General features: G+C 43.9%; 1 protein-coding gene across 1 annotated transcript in view; it reads left to right on the top strand.

The window, feature by feature from the left end:
- Window positions 1–14,714, top strand: part of DDX60 (DExD/H-box helicase 60) — a 379,348-nt gene that overhangs the window by 263,478 nt on the left and 101,156 nt on the right. The window contains exons 27-29 of the mRNA XM_088450288.1: window positions 4,198–4,233; window positions 5,839–5,968; window positions 6,970–7,128. Of these exons, the coding sequence (XP_088306414.1) occupies window positions 4,198–4,233; window positions 5,839–5,968; window positions 6,970–7,128 (325 nt within the window). The remainder of the gene's footprint in view (window positions 1–4,197; window positions 4,234–5,838; window positions 5,969–6,969; window positions 7,129–14,714) is intronic.

The raw sequence follows: 14,714 nt of genomic DNA on the forward strand, positions 1-14,714 counted from the left end.
ACTAAATGGTAATTGGAGTAGAATTTGTAAAATTCTTCGTCAAGCCCTAATTATCACATATTTTTAGTAAGCAAATCACATTTCCCATCATTGTAATGGGAAATGCAATCTGCCTGACATTTACTAAAAATAAATTGTGAAAAAATACTGGGGGAAGCCCGGTGATATAATGCCACCTGCAGGTGGCATTATCCAGGGTTTCCCCCAGTTACCGGACTCCTGCTCTGCTCTAACAGGCAGAGCAGAGCCCGCAGCCAGCCCCAGTGATCAGCTGTGTGGTCTTAACAGATCACAAGCTGATCACTGCTAATAAAAATTATATATATATAAATAAAAAAACTTACCTGATTCCAGGGCAGGTGATTGGTGCTCAGGTGATGTCCTCCCTCTAGTCAGTTGGTCTCCCATCCTGCACTGTGACTCAGTCATAGTGCAGGATGGGAGACCAGCTGACCGGAGCCATGGAGGACATCACTGGAGCACCGATCACCAGAGGGAAGTGAAATTAAGAGGGGAGGGGTCATGGGGGGCCTTGGGGGGAGGATGGGGGCGGTTGCGATTGCAGGGGGACAGCGGTGGTCGGTCCGTATATGCGCGGAACCTCGCCACTGTATTTTTTCCAAAAAATACTGTGATAAGACAGCAGAGGGGATTCGCAGGGACAGAGCTTTATCACCAGCTCTGTCCCTGCACGGAATTTTTAATAAATCCCTGTGCCATTGCCTGAATTCGCAATGCAAATTCAGTCGGCAATATCACACTACAATCTGCATTTTAATGCGGATTGTAGTAAATAGAGCCCTATATGACTGGATGTCGGTAGGAGAGGGAGAGGCTGTGAGGCTATAATGCTTGCTTTCAGTGCAAGGTAGGCTAAAGTGGAGGGGGTGGTCGGGATCCTCTTTTTGGCTCTGAGCAGTGAGCTGCATTGTGACGTGGTCTTTGACACAGCCAATAAGTCTTGCTGCACTGACATTTCTGTATGAAACATTAGTGTATTGCAACTTTCAGCTGCATGCTGGGTGCAGTGAATTTTGATGGGCAATCTACTTGAGTAATATAGCAAGGGGAGAACATTGTATTGGGTATGGTATTGGTTAGGTTTCCACTATGTTTATATAACAATATGGCAAGCTGCTGACTGCAGTGTGCATTATGGGATCTAAACCTTTTCTGGGTGGTACTAATGTGTGAAACAATGAAACTTTAACCCAGAATTTGAATTTGGTAAAAAGCCTCAATCTCAATACCCTGTACTTGTGGATTAATGTTGTGGATATCCGAGCACACCGTGTCATTCTATTCCTGTACTGTGGCTGTGTCTACTAAAGTATATTGATGAGATGTCTACATCTCTGTGTAGTACATGTATAATGTATAAAAGTACTCTGCATAAGGTGGTTTCCATTACATTTGTATGTGCACACAACTTTGTCGTGCTAGCTTTCTTTATACTGTACAATCCCTGCTATGTACTGTCACTCAGCTTCCACACAGGTGTAGTGATGTACTGTACTAATCCCTCCAATTCTGTTGGTTCCACCTACAGTTGATTTGATGCTGCCCACATGAGGTCACTGCTAAAAAAAAATTCCAGGGCCACTTTTTCTTTCCAATCTGCACCTGCTTATTGTTCCATTTTCGCTCTCCTCTAAAAGCAAATTGTCATGTTACAATAACTGTTTTTGCCATTACTCATTTTCATGCTATTCATTTACATATGACTGGATTAATTTAGCCCTTTTCAAAAGGTGCAGGGGATGCCGGTGCTTGGAATACTGGCGTTGAAATCCTGACACCTGTCAGAATCCCAGTGCTGGCATCCCAGAGGTAAGTAGCATGGTTAGAGGGAGGGTTAGAATGAGGGGTTAGGCACTAGGGGGAGGGTTAGGGTTACGCACTAAGGGGGTAGAGGGTTAGGTTTAGGGTGTGGGGAGGGGGAGGTTAGGTTTAGGCACTAGTTGGGAAGATTAGGTTTAGGCACCCGGTAGGGAGTGTTAGGGGTAGTGGTAGGGATAGGGGAAGGGTTAGGTTACCGACCGACAGTTGTTGGTATCCTAACTCTTTTGGGATACCAGCATCTGGATTTTGATGGCCGGGATCCCAAGCGCCGGCATCCCGTACCCATCCCACAGTAGGAATGCTCTTCCTAGTGCTATTGAAGAGCTATACAGCATTTCTCAGCTATTATTGTACTTACAGCTCCCAGCTTTCAGTAAGGACTGTCCTGGAAGATTCACAATACATAGAGGCCGTACATGAGTATTTTATTTTTGTTTATAGTTTTTATACATAAACGCCAAACAAACATATTTCCAATCTCTTATCTCTGCTCAAGCTTCTAACCCCAAGCGACTTTTTAATACATTTAAACTGCTTCTTACCCCTCCCTCACCCAAGCCACCTGCTACTATCTGTGCGCATGGTCTTGCTTCCTATTTTAAGGACAAGATTGATAATATCCAAAATGAAATGGTAGGCTCCTCCTTAGCTAGTGACCTGGTCAATTCCCTACCTGAACCCTCTGGCACATTCTCTTCATTTGACCTCACAAACAAAGATGAAGTATCTACACTCTTCTCATCCTCCTACTCTATTACCTCTCCTGTAGATCCTATACCCTCACAATTCAGTAAAGCTCTGTCTCCTGTGCTCATCCCAACCCTAACTAAAATCTGTAATCTCTCTCTCTACTGGCATCTTTCGATCACTGTTCAAGCATGCAGTAATTACACCCATTCTGAAAAAAACTAAATTCTGACCCTAACACTCTCTCAAATTACCGTCCTATCTCCCAGCTCCCATACCCCTCCAAGCTACTTGAGAGACTTGTCTACACCCGCTTCACACACTTTCTTAACACCAACAACTTATTGGACTCACTTCAGTCCGGCTTTCGTTCCCAACACTCCACAGAGACAGCACTGACTAAGGTAGTAAATGATCTGGCCACTGCCAAGGCTAAAGGCCATTACTCACTCCTAATTCTTCTAGATCTCTCTGCTGCTTTTGACACTGTTGACCACTCTCTTCTCATACAAACATTACAATTCCTAGGTCTTAAGGACACAGCTCTTTATTGGTTCTCTTCTTAGCTTTCTGATCGCTCTTTTACTGTTCATTTTTCAGATTCTGTCTCCTCTTCGCTACCTTTATCAGTTGGAAAACATATCCAAAATTCGACCATATCTCACATAAGACACTGCAAAAACTAAACCATGCACTCATTATTTCACGCATTGACTATTGCAATAGTCTCCTTACTGGTCTTTCCAAAAACAGGCTATCGCTATTACAATCCATTATGAATGCAGCTGCAAGGCTTATCTTCCTTGCCAAACGTTCATCGTCTGCTGCCCCACTCTGTCAGTCCCTCCATTTGTTTCCAGTTTTGTACCGTATTCAATACAAAATACTTTCTTACATATAAGATCTTTAACCAAACCACACCAACATACATCTCTTCACTCATCTCAAAATATCGCGAACTCTACCTCTACGCTCAACACAAGATCTGCGTCTCTCATTCCCATGCATTACTTGCTCCCTTTCACGGTTACAGGGCTTTCTTGGGGCTGCAACCACTGTATGGAATGCCTTACCATGCACAATAAGACTTACCTCTAGTTTCCAATCCTTCAAGCATTCCCTGAAAACTCACCTCTTCAAATAAGCTTATCAGATTCCAGAACCACCCACATAACCTTCATAGTTTCCATGTCTAATTACATCCCCTTTCACAGTCCACACATAACCTGACACATTGTCTTGCTTTCACATCCTCCTGACATTTGGCTGACATTCCTGTGTGACTGGATCATGCAGCCCACCAAGAAACTCTGCATTCTGGGTCGGCTAAATTGCAATATATAGCACCTATCATTGTGTATCAATGCCTATTTCCCTATAGACTGTAAGCTTGCGAGCAGGGCCTTCCTACCTATATATCTGTCTGTTATTACCCAGTTTTGTTCTATAAATGTTTCCAATTGTAAATTGCAACAGAATATGCTGCGCTATATAAGAAACTGTTAATAAAATAAAAATACATATATACACAATATGTGAATTGATAGCAAAATATAGCAATTGTATATATGTTTACATATATATTTCATATTGCTTTTCTAGGGTAACAAGATAATATAATGTTATGTTTATCAAAAAATATAATGAATATAATTGTTTTTATTGCAGGACAAGCTCATCTCAATCTGAGACAAATCAGTTAAGGTACTGTAAAATCTAAACAAATTCACTGTGTTCCTACTAAAAAGCACTAATAAAATTAGAGATTAACAGATCAGTTTTGGCTCGGAACTCAGAATGAGGCATACTGTCATTTTTCATGGACACCTGAGCTGAGATCTCCATGAAAGATGATGTTTTGCTTAATTTTGACATTGAGCTTGGAAGGAAGATCCGAGCCCAAACTGAACCGCTTATCTTTAAATGAAATATAACAGTACTTACATTATGGGCCTGATTCTGAGTTGCATAATGATGTGATCGCTTTAGCGTAATTTGCCATAGTCACGTCTGCAACTTTATGCTTCTATCAGCCCTTCTCTTAGTATACAAGCGTGAGTTTATATGTGCATGGACTGAGATGCGTCTTTGAGTATCTTTTAAAACTGGATCCAGCCCTATGGTAAGTGCAGCTTTTTCAACTGAGTATGGCCTCCGATGTAATCGACTGTGTAAACACATTATGAATGTTGACAGTGCAAATGTTGACAATACTGTCTAACCCTAACCCTAATGGCAGCTTAACTGTAACTGCAACCTAACCCTAAACCTATGGCTTAACTGTTCATAATGTACACATGCATAATGTCGATATTTTAAACATGTCGACATGCTTGTCAATATTCTGAATGTTGACAATTAGATCCATTCGACATTACAGTATCAACATTCTAGATGTCAACATTGTTAATGTTGACAATATGACTATGTGCCAAGTGGGCGCTAGATGAAGCAATGTTGTGCAAAGCACTTTTATGAATGTATATTATAACACTGGTCTTCAATTTCATATGAATTGACGAATAATGACAGTAATTTCCGCACACTGTATACAAATTGTAAATTTATTATATAACTTAAGAATGTTAACTACTATCCATATTTCTTTGATCCATACCTAGCACAGTCCTGCAGCAAAGTATAATTTACTTTCCTTTATTAAATTGAATCACACTGTAACATTTGGCCTCTGTGTAATATTTTTTTTTGTCTTAGGCCCAATAACCACAGACATTACACGCATAGTTTTAGCATTTTTTTTTATCATTAATACAATTATGTAATTGTGTATGGGCACTGGTACCTATTGGTTGCAGTTTTATTAATTCAGTATAGGTAAATAACCACCCTTAGTGATTTTAAGACAAACACTTATGAAATACAATATGTACTGTAGTTTGCCAATGCAATGTTCAACAAGAAATGCAACACGGACAAACCACAATGAAAATATTACATGTATTTATGTACAATTATGACCAAAGCTTTATTTTTTGTCTATTATTAGCCCATCAATGGTCAATTGTTTTAAGTCATCAGTTAGAAACCATTCATAGTTGAGCCTTCAATAGTTTAACTTCACATACAGTATGTCCAGAGTGCAGCTGGCATTAGCTATTGGTATTCCACCACTAATGTACACCATCGGTGGCCTCCCATTGATGGTAAAACTAGCTACCATCAGACCACCAATGGTTTCTACTCATCAACGGTCGATGGCCAACCCCAGCATATGCTGTTATGTAATCCAACCAAATCAAAAAGACCCTATGATCAATTCATATCTGCTCATTAAATTGTTATCAACAGAACATCAAGCAAAAATGAGCAACAGGAAATCAAGAAAGCCAGTTATGAAAGTTTAATCCAAAAGATTAAGAAACTCACTGAAATACCATCAGATTGTACCTATGCGGATAAGAAAGCTGTGGATGAGGAGGTGAGAAAACATGCTTCATTCAGGGATAGATTGCTTTTAATGTTTTATTGGAAATAAGAAATATTATTCATATTATCTTTTATTTATATTGCACCATGAAGTGTCTGTAGTGCTGTACAAGGAAAAATTACAATAAAATACACAAATACAAAATATTCCAGAAAATGCTTTTTGTGGGAAATGTCTAATTTAACAGGATGTAGTTAATTTACCGGCGGCCAGAATCCCGACCTGGGTTTAAAGACAGGCGTCGAAATCCTGATGCCTATCTTTAGCCCAAACGATGTAATCCCGACAGCCGGCATCCTGAACGAAGGTAAACGGGGCCCTGTAAACTGTTAGGCATGGGGGGGAGGATTAGTTTTAGAGGCCCCAGGGGGAGATTAGGGTTAGGCACTCCCAGGGGGAGGGTAGGGTTAGGCAACCACCAGGTGGGTTAGGTTTAGGGTACGGGAAGGGGGGGTTAAGGTTAGGCACCCCCGGGGAGAGGTTAGATATAGGCACCACCACACCAGGGGGAGGTTAGGATTAGGCACTTAAGGGAAGGTTAGGGTTAGAGGGGGGAGAGGGGTAAGGTTAGCATACTTACCACTCCTGTCTGCATTTTCATCCTTTGGACTTCCAGCATTGGGACATGAACTGGCGGCTATGCAGCCGCTGTGACTTCATACCCATTCCTAATTTAACATAGATCAGTGTTCATTTATTCCACATCTGATAGAGATGGAGCCGCCTCTATTCCACTTTTTGTTGTCTACGTAAAACAGAATGGCAAAAAATGTCACAGGCTACAACCATTGTAACAATGTTGCAGGCCACACTGTGCCATAACTAAATATCACAACATAGTCCAGCTACTAATTGCATTGCCCCTAAGTGTATTAAATGCATACAAACCAATACACTGAATACTATATACTGTACTCTATTTTTCAGCTCATCTGCTTTTCTAAAATGTTTTAGCAATTGTACATTAAATGTGAATGTTGTAACTGTTACAGACATTGGAGCAAATGTGTTGGAGAATAAAATATTCACGTTTCAAAAGAGCCAAGAAACTGATATCCTTGTCACAGAAAGGAATTGGCTTCCACCATGGATCAGTAGATTCTAAAGGAAGGAGCCATGTTGAGATGCTGTTTAGGATGGGATACATAAGAGTGAGTATCTTATAGCACTCACCACTATGAAATGGAGATATTCATTTTCCCCTTACAATGTTGTGGCATTTGTTTTAAACACTTTCATTATGACAGTGGAAGCACATACTGTACTAAGGGGATGCAGTCAGGGAGCTGACTGTCAAATCCCGGCAAGGTGCTAATGACAGGCGTCGAATTTCCGACGCCTGTCATTAGACCTATGCTGGGAGCCCGACGCTCGGAATCTGGAATATCCGTAATACCTGCATCTGTGTTTAACAAAAAAAACACAGAAGCAGGGACAGGTCAGTGAGACCAGTCTGTGTTTCTGTGTTTAATTAAATAAAAAACCTGTGTAAAAAAAAACAAAAATGACGTGGCCCCCTACCCAAAAACAACAACCAGCACTGGGCTTTGGAAAGCCAGTACTGGTTGTGCTAAATACAGGGGACAAATGATGTAGGGGTCCCCATATGAAGCATAACCAGCACCAGGCTTTTGAGAACCAGCCCTGGTTTCCAAAATATGGGGGACAAATGACGTAGGGGTCCCCCATATTTAGCGCAACCAGCACTGGATTATGAACCAGCCCTGGTTCTGGAAATACAGAGGGAAAATATGCGTAGGGTCCCCCTGTATTTACCAGGACCAGCACCGGACTCTTTCTAGTGGGGGGCTGATGCCACACCCAGATGAAGCATCAACCCTGACTGCTAGTCAGCCCAGGCCGGGTATCCCTGGGGAGCAGGGGACGCCCCAATAAAGGGGTCCCCCTCTCCAGGGCACCCCAGGCCCAGGCTGATAGCCCGTGGCTATCCCCAGCACCCCTGAGCGGTGGGTGCCGGGTTGATTGTGTAGTGTTGTGCAAGTAAAGGTAAAATATTGTGTTTTGCTGTGGAACTACAGTCCCAGCAAGCCTCCCCCACATGCTGGTACTTGGAGAACCACATGTATCAGCATTAGGGGCATTACGGGCCTGCTGGTATTTGTAGTTCCATAGCAAAAGCAATATTAAAAAAACACAGAACACACACACCGTTGAAAAGTAAAATTTTATTAAAACATACATGCACACACACATGTACTCACACATGCACACACTATCTCACATACTCACCTATGTATCCCTGTAGCCATTCTGTCCTCTTCTCCAGTAGACAATCCAAAGGAGTACCTGTAATAAAAATTCCATACTCGCCCCCTTCTATGCGTGGATCTGTCCTCTATGTTCAAAAGTAGGCAATCAAGGGTCTTGGAAAAACCCAAAAATGCGAGCCCAAAGACATTAGTAGTGTCCTCTACAGACACTACTCCCCGAATGACAGCTCCATCTGGCATTTTAGTTCAGAGATCCCAGTGCGGAGCGCTCATTGGATGAGAGAGGCTAGCCTTCCGCCTCTCAGCCAATGAGCTGTTCTCACTATTGACTTCAATGGTGAGAACCGAGCGAGCACCATATTTGAAATTCAAAGATGGCCACCGCAAGCCAATCACGGCTTGCGACGTCATCGCCCTGCCCCCTCGGCTGGCTTAAATATGGCCAGCAGAGGCGCCGTCCACTCAGTCATCGGCCGGGAAGCAGCAGAGAAGAGCTGCTGAAGACAGAAGACTCCATGGAAGCCCTGGATGGGCGGTGGCCGGGAAAAAGAGCTTAATGGCCGGCGCCTTCCAGTGGAAGACACCGTAGAAGTGCTGGGGTAGCAGCAGCCATGAAAAAGAGCTTAAAGGCAGCCACACCCCAAGTGAAGGTGCTGCTAAATAAAATACTTTAAAAAAATGGTCTCTGTTTGTTTTATTTTAATATTTCTTTTGCAGGGGTACTATAGGTACCAGCAGGCCCTTAGTGCCCCGCCTGCTGGTACTTGTGGTTCTCCAAGTGCCAGTATGCGGGGATGCCTGTGGGGACCTGTAGTACTACTGCAAAAGACAATATTTATAATTTCATATGCAACACAATCAACCAGGCACCCACCGCCCAGGGATGCTGGCAATAGCCCTGGTCTATCAGCCTTGGTCTGGTGTGCCCTGAAGAGGGAGACCCCATTATGGGGGGGTCCCCAGCTCCCCAGCCTGGGCTGACTAGCAGTCGGGGTGATGCTTTGGCTGGGGGGCCCGGTGAAAGGGCTCCCCTGGCTGTGGCATCACCCGCCCACTAAAAAGAGTCTGGTGCTGGTTCTGGTAAATACAGGGGGACCCTATGCATTTTTGCCCCTGTATTTCCAGAACCAGGGCTGGCTCAGAGCCCAGTGCTGGTTGCGCTGACCCCTACATAATTTTTCCCCTGTTTAAACACAACCAGGACTGGCTGTTAAAATCTTGGTGCTGGTTGTGCTTGGGGGGGCACCTTTTTTATTTTAAACATTTAATTTTTAACATAGATGAGTAGTTGGATCTCACTGCTGCATTCGTGCATCTGTGACTTATTGATTATATTTTCTCAGGTGCATGCACACTACCAGTGAGCCCTCTGTCACCCGCTGATGCCCCCTTTGCACTGCACTGCTCTGCACCACTGCTGCTGCCGCTACCCCGCACACCTACAGCCTTCCCCTGTAGCTGTCTCACACTCTGCACCTCCCAAACCAACTCCTGTGTGCTGGCTCCTCTTCCACCTGCATTAGTGTACTATTTTGTTGCCCTTCTCCCCAGCAGGTGGCCCGGTTTTCTCATTCAAACGCTGGTAGCTAATAAATTTTAAAAAAGCTATGAAATTCCATAGACAAAAACCTTATGGTTTCACATGTCCCATTAAAGCTGCTTAGACATGATCTGAAAATTCACAAAACCTATTGAATTTCTGCCACTGAAACTCTAAAAAGCAATGAAATTATGATCATAAAGGCTGGCGCCTTAATGGATGTGTTCCTTACATAATACAGATATGGTAATGCCATGACATCATGTGGTTAACTGTAGATTCAGCACTCTCACAGATTGAGATTGCTGTCATTTGCAAAATGATGGAGCTGCTAAATCACAGAATTGTGTGCTCATTGGAAAACACACAGGCCTTAATACAACACTTGGTAGCCCGGTCTGGAGATGCATCCACTGACCCTCCAACCCACACTCGCTCCATATCTGCCAGTCATTTTTTACAGAAGATGACTTCAAGTGATGATGTGGAGGCATATCTCACGGCATTTGAGAGAACCGCAGAAAGGGAGAGTTGGCCCAAAGAACAGTGGACAAGTCTTGTGGCACCCTTCCTATCTGGAGAACCACAAAAGGCCTACTATGCTTTGTGCCTGGCTGATGCCAAGGACTATGCAAAGCTAAAACAGGAGATCCTAACTCGCTTGGGAGTCACCTCATTTGTTCGGGCCCAACGAGTCCACCACTAGGAGATCCAAATGGAAAAGCCTCCATGCTCACAGATGCATGACCTCATCCATCTAACCACAAAATGGCTACAGCCCAAATTGCTGACAGGACCACATATCTTGGAAAGAGTCGTGATGGACCGGTATCTGCGATCGCTACCTGCATCTCTGTGCAAGTGGGTGAGCCATGGAGACCCTAAGTCCGCAGCCCAGTCAGCCGAACTGGTGGAGAGGTACATGGTGGCTGAGGAGCTGTTGAGGCTGCCCCACCAAGCCCCGATGGTGCATCGGTGAACTCCCATCGACTCTGGTAAGACTGTTCCAGGGGAGAAGGGTGTTGGGCGATGGAATGTACTTCAGATTAGGGTAGACTGAGGGTGTGGAACCTGGAGACAGGCCAGTCAGGCCAGGAAGGTTCCTACCCCGTAAAAGACTAGATATTAATGTGATTCAGTGTTTCCGATGTGGTGGTTTTGGCCATATTGCGGCTGATTGTTCACTTACCTCTGAACCTATGCAATGTGATACTGCTCATGTCACCCGCAGGGGGTCTTTCTTTGCACAGCCAGCCTGTACTGCTGACTGGCAGGCTGAGACAGATAAGCACATGTGTGTACTCACTGTAGAAAGCAACCGAGTAGAGGCTCTGTTAGATTCAGGTAGCCTGGTTACCCTTATGAAAACTGTTGGTGTGACCTGCATACATGGGGATACTCTGTATTATATTACTGCAGAAGTGAACATCGAGACACCATGTGGTTCCGCGATAGTCTCTGTGGGTTTTGCACATGGCTTAATGTATGATGCAATATTGGGGAGAGACTTTGCTCACTTCTGGAAGTTGTGGGAAAGCCGATTTTGCACATAGGTAAATCACCCTGACCCGTTTGTGAAGGTGACTAAGAAAGGGGAAGATATTGTGGAACAATTAATAGTTCCCAAAGCATACAATAGAACAGTGTTAGATCTGGCTCATGGTCATATAATGGCAGGCCACCTGGGGGTAGAGAAAACCACTGAGTGAAATTTTCTGAGGTTTTTCTGGCCCGGGGTCCATAAAGAGGTATCTGACTTTTGTACATCCTGCCCTGAATGTCAGTATCATGCTCCAAGACCACATTTTAAAAGTCCCCTAGTCCCAGTACCCATTACTGAGGTGCCGTTTGAAAGAATAGCTATGGATTTGGTTGGACCCTTAATGAAGTCTGCCTGGGGCCATCAATATATTCTGGTGATAATGGATTACGCTACCAGGTATCCAGAAGCGATACCATTGCGCAATACGTCAACCTTGTCCATTGCTAGCGTGTTAGTCCATGTCTTTAGCAGGTTGGGAATACCTAAGGAAATACTGACTGACCAGGGTACCCTATTTATGTTAAAAGTCATGAAAGAGTTATGCCGCCTGTTCAAAATTGAACAGTTAAGAACTTCAGTCTATCACCCGCAAACCGATGGGTTGGTGGAGAGGTTTAACAAGACGTTAAAACATATGCTAAGAAAAGTAGTCGCCAAGGATGGTAGAGATTGGGATTACTTGTTGCCTTATTTGTTGTTGGCCATAAGACAGGTTCCTCAATCCTCCACCGGGTTTTCACCTTTCGATTTGTTATGTGGGTGATACCCAAGGGTGTTACTGGACATTGCCAAAGAGACATGGGAGGGGCAGTCCAGTCCATATAAAACAGTTATTGAGCATGTTTCCCAAATGCAAGAAAGAATTGCTGCTGTGGTGCCGATGGTGAGAGAGCACTTGGAACAGGCCCAACAGGCACAGCAGAGGGTATACAACCGCAATGCTCAGTTACGCATCTTTGCTCCTGGGGACAAAGTGTTGGTGTTGGTTCCCACAGTAGAAAGTAAAATTTTGGCTAAATGACAAGGACCTTTTGAAATTTTAGAAAAAGTGGGGCAGGTCAATTATAAAGTTTACCAGCTGGGGAAAAGAAAGCCAGAACAGATATACCATGTAAATCTTATAAAACCCTGGAAGGATGAAGCAGCTCTGTCAGCCATCCGAGTCCCTCCAGTAAACCCAGGGCCCTTGGTTCCCGAAGTGACAGTGTCAAAAACCCTGTCAGCAATTCAACAGCGGGAAGAATTCAACAGCAGGAAGTTAAGGAATTTCTGATTAGAAATAGGGTGCTGTTTTCTGACATACCAGGAAAAACCACGGACATTAAACAAGACATAATCACTGACCCAGGGTTTAAGGTTAACCTAAAGCCCTACAGGTTATCAGAAGCCCAAAGAGAATCAGTATCGAAAGAAATAAAAAAAATGTTAGAGTTGGATGTAATTGAAGAATCGCATAGTGAGTGGTCAAGTCCCATTGTGCTTATTCCAAAGCCTGATGGGAGTGTGCTTTTCTGCAATGACTTCCGGAAATTGAACAGTGTGTCAAAGTTCGATGCCTACCCAATGCCTAGGGTGGATGAACTAATTGAAAGGTTAGGGACAGCCAGATATTTAACCACTCTTGACTTAACTAAAGGGTATTGGCAGGTGCCGTTAACTGAGAATGCCAAAGAAAATACAGCTTTTTCTGCACCAGAGGGGTTGTTTCAATACAAGATGTTGCCCTTTGGGCTATATGGGGCACCTGCTACCTTTCAGAGAATGATGGATAGGATTCTAAGGCCCCACAGACAGTATGCTGCTGCTTATCTGGATGATGTGGTCATTCATAGTCCTGATTGGCAGCCTCACTTGCCCAGAGTACAAGCTGTTTTGAACTCCATCTATAAGACAGGTTTGACAACCAACCCCAAAAAATGTTGTCTAGGGATGGAAGAAGTAAAGTATCTTGGATACACCATTGGCAGGGGTTTGAAAAAGCAACAGCTTAATAAAATTGAGGCAATACAAAACTGGCCATGACCCCTGAATAAGAAGCAGGTGAGAGTCTTCTTAGGGATTACAGGGTATTATAGGAGGTTTATACCCAATATTGCCACCATTGTAGTCCCACTGACTGACCTTACCAAAGGCAAACAGAAAGTCATGGTGGAATGGAGTCGTGAAGCAGAGGCGGCTTTTCAGGAGTTGAAAATAGCGTTGTGTTCCTAACCAGTTCTGATGACTCCTGATTTTGACAGGGAGTTTGATGTGCAAACTGATGCGTCAGAAGTAGGTATAGGAGCAGTCCTGTCTCAGAGCAAGGAAGGTGAGAAACACCCTATTTTTTACCTAAGCAGGAAATTAAATGTACATGAGAGAAACTATGCTACAGTTGAGAAGGAAGCATTGGCCATAAAATGAGCATTGGAAACTCTCAGGTACTATTTGGTGGGAAGGAAATTCAGGCTGTTCACTGACCATGCCCCGTTGAAGTGGATGTCAGAGAACAAGGAGACCAATAGGAGAATAACAAGGTGGTTCTTGGCATTACAGAACTTTACATTTTCGGTAGAACACAGGCCAGGAAGCCAGCTGGCCAATGCAGATGCTTTGTAACGCGTTCATTGCTTGGGGGCTGCAGTTGTTCCACCCCACAGGTCGAAACAAAGGGGGAGAAGCACTGGAGCAGTTTTGAATGGCTTCTATGTGTGTCCCTGATTCCTGTCCTATGTGTTTTAAAACCACAGGAGAAGTCTGTTTGGAAAAACAGACTAGAAATGTCGGCTTTAGTGAAAAGCCGGAATGGGTCCTGGGGTGTGGATGTGAGGAGAGGGAGAGCTCCATCAACAAGCCACTCCAGGTGTTGACCCTCTCAGCCTGGTAGCTGGCTCATTACGGCTTGCACCTGGAAATGGCTGTGATAAGCTAGGTTTAGTTGTGGCTGAGTGTCTCACACCTGGGATAGCAGGCCCGCAGGCTAGCTTGCTCTGAGGCACTGTTTGATACAACCTGTAAGTACTGTGGACGTGAACTTATTTAGTCTCCTGATAGTGAGGGAATCTACTGTCTAGTTAGAACCCAGGCGTTAGATTTGGCCAACTGTTGTGAAGGGGTTTTTCTTCACCGGGGAAATAATTCTTCTGTCATCCACCACAGTTGTTTTCCATGGTCTTCTGGGTCTTTTGGTGTTGCTGAGCTCTCCGGTGCATTCTTTCTTTTTAAGAATGTCCCAAACAGTTGATTTGGCCACACCTAATGTTTTTGCTATCTCTCTGATGGGTTTGTTTTGATTTTTCAGCCTAATGATGGCTTGCTTCACTGATAGTGACAGCTCTTTGGATCTCATATTGAGAGTCAACAGCAACTAATTCCAAATGCAAGTGTCACACTTGAATCAACTCCAGACCTTTTACCTGCTTAATTGATAGTGAAATAATGAGG

This window comes from Taudactylus pleione, unplaced genomic scaffold, assembly GCF_031769625.1.
Source record: "Taudactylus pleione unplaced genomic scaffold, aTauple2 ptg000513l, whole genome shotgun sequence".
In the NCBI taxonomy this organism is placed as follows: domain Eukaryota; kingdom Metazoa; phylum Chordata; class Amphibia; order Anura; family Myobatrachidae; genus Taudactylus; species Taudactylus pleione.